This window comes from Nannospalax galili, unplaced genomic scaffold, assembly GCF_000622305.1.
Source record: "Nannospalax galili isolate Female #2095 unplaced genomic scaffold, S.galili_v1.0 scaffold286, whole genome shotgun sequence".
In the NCBI taxonomy this organism is placed as follows: Eukaryota; Metazoa; Chordata; class Mammalia; order Rodentia; family Spalacidae; genus Nannospalax; species Nannospalax galili.
Genome location: NW_008359442.1, coordinates 1,962,403 through 1,970,024, shown reverse-complemented (window position 1 = coordinate 1,970,024; position 7,622 = coordinate 1,962,403). Strand labels below are relative to the sequence as shown.

The 7,622-nt window shown below is 37.5% G+C and overlaps 1 protein-coding gene across 3 annotated transcripts in view; it reads right to left on the bottom strand.

Annotated features, from left to right (window-relative positions):
- The window catches only part of Mtif2 (mitochondrial translational initiation factor 2), a 38,656-nt gene that overhangs the window by 25,847 nt on the left and 5,187 nt on the right, over nucleotides 1–7,622 (bottom strand). For all 3 annotated transcript variants that reach the window (XM_008823007.3, XM_029558655.1, XM_008823006.3), the window contains exons 3-6: nucleotides 7,196–7,307; nucleotides 5,511–5,682; nucleotides 4,859–5,019; nucleotides 3,448–3,624 (exon numbers count right to left, since the gene is read on the bottom strand). In XM_008823007.3, the coding sequence (XP_008821229.1) occupies nucleotides 3,448–3,624; nucleotides 4,859–5,019; nucleotides 5,511–5,682; nucleotides 7,196–7,307 (622 nt within the window). The remainder of the gene's footprint in view (nucleotides 1–3,447; nucleotides 3,625–4,858; nucleotides 5,020–5,510; nucleotides 5,683–7,195; nucleotides 7,308–7,622) is intronic.

Here is a 7,622-nt window from a genome sequence, read left to right as displayed (position 1 = left end):
AAAAGACCAAAAAAAAAAAAAAAATCATAGACCTTTAAAAAAATAAATTCAGATATGAGATATTAAAACTGCAATTATGAACAGATTATAAACTAGGAATAGACACCCAAGGTGATGAAAAACCAAACCAAACAAAAACAGCAAAATTTTCAGTAGCAGAAGGTCTACCCTTATCAAAGTGATCATCTCCAAGAAAAAATAACCAAAAGTCTTCAAATCATTTGCCTTGTCTTTCTAGGCTTTTTTTTTTCAATTAAAAATATATTTTTTTAAATCATGGTAGTCCAGGCTGGTCTGGAACATGGTACATAACTGAGGATGACCTTGAAGCCTCTGATCCTCCTGCCTCCATCTCTCCTCCAGTGCTAAGATTACAAGCTTGGGGTTCTACACCCAATTTTTGTATTCCTGTGGATGGAAAACAGAGCTTCATGCATTTAGGCAAGCACTCTACCAAATCTAAATCCCAAGCCCTTCTTTCTAAACTTCATCAATTCAATGTTAAAACCCAATATATCCTGAGTTGAAACTAAATATCACTACTACAAATTTTAAGAATCATACCAACTTTAAAAAAAAAATTTATTTATTTATACTTTATGTATATGAGCATTTTGCCTGCATTTATGTAAGGGCACCACCTGCATGCAATGCCCGCAGGGACCAGAGGAGGGCATTGGAGTCCCTGGAACTGGAGTTACAGATGGCTGTTAGCTGCCATGTGGGTACTGGGAACCAAACTTGGGTCGTGTGCAAGAGCAGCCAGTGCTCTTAACCTTTGAGCTATCTCTTCAGTCCCTACACCAACTTTTTATTCATATACTTGGCTCAGTGACAAAAACAGTAGCCTCTCAATAAATATTTATTTGCTGGGCATGCTGGTGCACATCTGTAATCCTAGCACTCAGGAGGCTGAGGCTAGCTGATCACTGTTGAGGCCAGCCCGAGCTACACAGTAAAACCTTGTTTCAAAAAAACATAAGTAAATAATAAATAAATAAATAACCAAAGAATCTTATAATCTAGCTTTCATGACTTAAGCAATCCTCTTGGGACTAGAGAGATGTTCAGAGGTTAGGAGCACATACTGCTCTTCTAGAGTAAAGTTTGGCTCCCAGCACCTATGTCTGGCAGCTCACAACCCCCTGTAACCACACTGCAGAGGATCAGACAGTCCTGGCCTCTACAGGTACCCCCACACATGTGGCTTTCATACACACACACACACACACACACACACACACACAGACAAATAAAAATAAATATAAAACAACCATATCCTCTAACTAAAGCTATAACAAAATTCTAATTGAGTTACACTAGCTCTACAAAGGAACAGAAATTGAGAAAGACACATGAAAATGTTTTGCACAGGCTTGGTGTCTCCTACTATGGTCTCAGCATTCACAAGGCTAAGGCAAGAAAATTGCTGCAAGTTCAAGGGTAGGCTGAGCTTCAGTAGGTTCAGGCCAGTCTTGGCTAAAGTTTTTGTAACCTACAACCTACTATTATAACAATGCACATTTTATATTGACAAACTTGAACTTAATAAATCCAAAAGAATAGATGTAAAAAACACAATATAATGGATTTATCACATCTCAATGAACTGCTTTGTTACAAGATTCCTGGCAAGTTTAGCCTTTTTTTCTTTTTGCCATGTAATGTCTAGAATCTGAAGAGCATAGCACAACACACAAAGGCAGTATGGAGGAATTACAAAGGAACAGAAGTCACACTCAAACCTAGAAGATACAGATTTTGAATGTCATCAAGTTGAAAATCAGCTGCTCTTAATGCTGTCTAGATCTCAGTTTTTATGATATAAGACAAAAGAATTGGACTAGATTGGTGATTTTTTAAAATGTTATTATTTTAATTTTATGTGTATGAGTGTATCACCTGCATGTATGTAAATGCACCCATGTCATGCAATGCCCACAGAGGCCAGAAGAGGACGTCAGATTCCCTGGGACTGGAGTTATGGACTGTTGTTAACTGCCATGTGGGTGCTGGGAACCAAACGCAGATCCTCTGGAAGAGAAGCCAGTGCTCTTAACTGCTGAGTTATCTCTCCAGGCCTTATTTTCTTTTCTACTTCTTAGTTTTTGGTCTTTTTGAGACAAGGTAGCCCTAACTGACCTGGAACTCATTATGTAGACCAAGCTTGCCATGATCTCACAGAGATTCACCTGCCTCTGCCTCCTCAGGGCTGGGATTAAAAGTGTGTACCAGCTTTTAATTTCCTTTTTCGGTTTTGATATTATCAATTTATTATAAAAGGGAGGCATGGGGGCTGGAGAGATGGCTCAGAGTTAAAAGCAATGGCTGCTCTTGCAGAGGACCTGGGTTCCATTTCCAGCACCCACATGGTGGATAACAACCATCCATAACTCCAGTTCCAGGGGATCCAATGCCCTCTTCTGACCTCTGCGGCATTGCACAACAAGGGTGCACTTATAAATATGCAGGCAAAACACTCAGACACATAAAATCAAAATAAATAAATCAAAAATTAAAATATTAAAAAGTACCACATACCTCAAAAGACCAAAAAAAAACCCTAAAACAAAACAAAAATCAAGGTAGAAAACAGATTGTACAAGTCCAAGTTGAATTTTGCTACTTTCTTTCTTTTAGTTATGATGGTAAGAAAACAATTTAACTACATTTTGTGGTGTGTGTGTGTGCGCGCTCATGTATGTGAGTATATTTATGTATGTGCATGTGCTGTGGCATGCATATGGAGGCCAGAGGACAACTTTTGGGAGTTGGTTCTCTCCTTCCACCATGCAGATCCTAAAGATTGAATTTAGGTGATGAAGCTGGGCAGCCAACACCCTTACCCAGCAAGTCATCTTGACAGCCTCTACTTAACTATATTTGAAACTTACCTGTAAAACAGGCACAATAGGGCTGGAGAGATGGCTCAGCAGTTAAGAGCACTGGTTGTTCTTGCAGAAGACCCGGGTTCAAATCCCAGCACCCACATGGTAGCTAACAACTGTCTGTAATTCCAGCCCCAGGGTATCTGACAGCCTCTTCTGATCTCCACGGGCATTGCACAACACAGGTGCACTGATCTACATGCAGGTAATACATGCATACATGTAAAATTAAAAAAAAAATTAAAACAACAACAACAACAAAACAACAAAAAACCAGGCACAGTATAGGCTGGGCATGTAGTTCAGTGCTAAAGCATGTTCAAAGCCATGAGTTCAAACCCCACCACCACATACAAACACACACACACACACACACACACACACACACATACACACAAAATAGAATCCTGGGACTGGGACTGCTGTGAAGATTAAATGAGCTATAGTAAATGGCTCCAGAATTACAGTTTTATGTAGTAGATACTTAAAAAAAAAAAAAAAAAAAAAAAAAAAAGAGCACTTTTCTTTTTTTAGTTAAAAAAGTTAGCACTTTATATACCTTGTGCATCTTTGGCATGCTGAATAGACTCTACAGTTTGTTTCATCACGCCATCATCTGCAGCTACAACCAACACGACAATGTCAGTGACCTGAGCTCCTCTGGCTCTCATGGCTGAGAAGGCAGCATGTCCTGGAGTATCGAGAAAAGTTATCTTTTCTCCAGAAGGCAGTGCAACTGTGGAAACAGAAATCCAAGAACACCAATCACTCAGCTTCTTTAGCATGAAGAAATATATGACAAAATCAAACTTCATACTACTTCTTTAAAATGATTTTATGCCTTTCAATAATTTTATTTTATCTAATTATTTTTGAGACAGGGTCTCACTATGTAGACCAGGTTGTCTTCAAACTCACAGAGTTCTGTCTACTTCTGTCTCCCAAGTGTTGGGATTAAAGGCCTGCATCACCACACTCAGCTCTCCTTCCAATAATTTTAATCAGAAGAACAAATTAAAATTTCACAAAGAAAACATAAAACACCAGTGAGGGAAAAAATACCTGTTTTTCTTTTCATGCAATAATTTCAAGCCAAAATTCTCTGTATTTCTAGACTACAAATACTTGATTACCATTCTAGAGAGAGAAGCAACCAATAGTTGCATGGGTGGTCACCCCAGCAAACTGCAGCTATACAATTGCCCAGAGCCACAGAAAAGCAATTTAGTATAGTTAATAGCTTTGAACTTGAGTCCAATAATATTGAGTTTAAATCCTGGCTTTGCTACTGACTAACTATGTACTTTGGGCAAGTCACTTAACCTGAGTCCCAACTTCTTACAGATTATAAATGGAAATATTAATACCTACTTCATGATGTGAAGACAAAAAAGGTGAAGGACATAAGAGGCTTAGCACAGTGCTAGGTCAAGCACTCAGCAAATCGTAATTAGCATTTAATTACTGTTAACATTATTCAGCCTACACCTGAGGTTATATAAGCATAATTCAAGATTTTAGGTTTATTAAACAAAACTAAGGGGGCTGGAGAGATGGTTCAGAGGTTAAGAGCACTGGTTGCTTTTGCAGAGGACCTGGGTTTGATTCCCAGCACCCACATGACAGCTAACAACAAGTTCCAAGGGAATCTGATGCTTTTCTGAGCTCCATGGGCATTGCACGACATGGGTGTACTTACACACATGCAGGCAATACACTCATACATGTAAAATAAAAATAATAAAAATATTTTTTAAAAACTAAGAATGGGAATGAATAAAAACAGTAAAACAGCTTTTTCTCAGAGTATAAAATAATTTTTAGCTGCCTGCCTTGCATTTTATCATTCTAGTGGATGTAAGAAGCCTCCCCTTGTACTGTGAATTTGTGTATTTCATATCACGACATTTGGTTAAAGAAAATAATAAGTGGGTTTCCAGAGAACAATGTAATGTGATTTGTGTCCATACCTAGAAAAGCACCAATGTGCTGAGTGATGCCTCCAGCCTCCATTGCTGCCACTTGAGTTTTTCGAAGTTTGTCAAGTAATGTCGTTTTCCCATGATCAACATGACCCATTATAGTAACAACTGGAGACCTTGGTGTTAATAAAGCTGGATCTGCTTGGGGCCTAAAATTAACAGCAAAGGAGTTTCTTTTTTTTTTTTTTTTTTCCTTTTTAAAATATTTTTATTGAGTTTTTGTGCATTTCATATAATACATCTTAATCAAATTTAGAACCCCTCTCCCCACTCCCGACAGGAGTTTCATTTCTTAAATATCAGAAACAATTGTGAATTGGTTCACAGTTATCACTGCAAGCTACCATTAAGAACAAAAAGCAAGATTCAAATTTGATTAGACATAACTACTTCCCTCTTTTTTACATGTAACAACATGACATAATATTTAATGACTCTCTAAATCAAACTTTAAAATTCAGACTAATATATACACTTAGAATGCTATGAAAAATCACCTTTACAGTTTTGTAATAAGCTAAATATACCTTCTGATGCTTTAAGTACTTTGTATAAAGTTCACCCTATTCTCACATATAAAAAACATTTTAAGGTAAATTTTCCCCTGAAATGTCTGAGGAACACATACAGAGTTGTTTACCTTCTTACAGCATCCTTATTTTCTCTTACTTTGTCCTGCTTTAATTTGCTCCACTTCAACTTCATTCCTGCCTTCTTTATAACTTCTTTGATCCAGACTTCATCTAAATGTGTGTCTGCTTCAAGTGAATCTATGTCAATAGTTGTGTTTAATAAAGCTTCATATATGAAATCTGGTTGGAGTAAAATGAAACCTTTAAGATCAGGAATTAAATGCTTTAAAAAGTAACTTCTACTAAGAAAAGTTGAAACAAATAGTACATTCAATGGGATAGTAGTATAAATGTTCTAATAAGTCACAATGGTCCAACCCTTCAACGCCTGAAAACCATATCAATGATCAGCACAGCAAACAACATTGGTGCAGTAGTGGCACTTTTATCTTGGGGGTAATCAACAGCTGCGTAATTGAATTTAAAGCCCACTCAGTGGGAAGAAACTCATGTCTGGTACTGTAAACCTAGCCAAATACACATAGCCGGAGAGGTCACAGATCTTAGAGAAAACTCGAAGGCTCTCATACCCCTAGACAAATATAATTTCTTACTATGTGTAAAATATGGATCCTTAAATTTATTGTCAAGTAATCACAGTCACTACCCATCAAAGTAGCTTCTTTTTCAACAGACAGAAATTATTACAGAGTTATACCACTGGTCACACACATACATTCTCTGTGAGTTGCCTAAGCCTAAGTGGAACATTCAGGATGCAACCTCTACACCTAAGCTCACAGAACATAGAACAAGGGATGAAGAGAACACTAATGCATCTTTCCAATTCTCATCAATGAAGCTCCCTCATGCAACAGAGGGTCAGGAACACAAAAGGCCACAAATGGCCAAAACGCAGAGAGTAAGAGTCTGCAGAGTGTGGGTCCTTGGACAGAACTCCTATATTAAAATCCACCCACCCAGGGCTCAGGGACCATTGCAGAAGAAGGGGCAGAAAGATTGTAAGAGCCAGGCAGGGAGGAGGTGCATGACCGCACAGAAACAGTCCTAAAGGCACCTGGGACCTTTCTCATACAAACCTACAGCAATGGTGTTAGTACGCACAAGACCCATGCAAACTTAGGCAGACAAAAACTAAGCACAAAATGGTGGAAATGAAGCAAGCCTCAACTGTAGTCAAAGAATTATTGGCAGCTGAATACTGCTGGGTGAGGAAGAACTGATCGTGAAGGGAGAGACTCTAGATAGGCTGACTGAACCCTGATGGATGAACTTGCACTGAGGGACATCTCAGGACACCAACTTTACATAATAGGCCTTAATTATTCCCATATTTCTCTGCTAGTCTTATACACATTGTCCAAATGAGTGAAAAAAAGAAACTGAAGAATTACGTCAAAAGAGAGGGAAAGTAAAAGAGTATAAATATAGCCCTTCGTCCAAAAAACATGATCTGAACTCACACTAATAGCTCAGAAGCTTTATGAAGAAGAAAGATTAATTCAGGTAAGAAAATACTTTCCACATTCATTAAAAGAAAAGTCTTAGAGAATTATATTTGGCAAAGTGTCAAGAAACTATTAGGGTTTGTGACCTAAAATGAAAAATATTGGCATAACTTAACATTTAAAACACTAGTTGGTTTTTTTACCCCTAAATGCCTTAACATTATTGTAAATAAAATCCCAAGCTTTCATGTCCAGCATTTTTTTTGTAAACTTATCTGACTCACCTACGTCTTTTGTCATTGCACTAGCTAGCTCTTCAACAGTCATTCCGATCCACACCTCTACCTCCTTTTTAGATTTTACTGGAGACAACGAAGGGTTTGGTAGTCTTTTTTCCTATTAAAAAGATAGAATATATAAACAAGGAAGAAAAAATTTAAGTGACAGTTTAGATTTATTTTGTAATATATATCACAATTACTATTTTTATCAGCAAACATTCCTATTAGTACTTAAGTTAGACAAAAATAAAAAATACTATGTCTTTATTTTTACATCTTTATTTCTTTATTGTGTATACATGTGCATGTATATATATGTATGCTACAGCACATATGTGGAAGTCAGAGGACACGAGTTAGTTCTCTCCTTCCACCATGTAGATTCTAGGAATCAAATTCCCAGACTTGGTGACCAGTGCCTTCACCCACT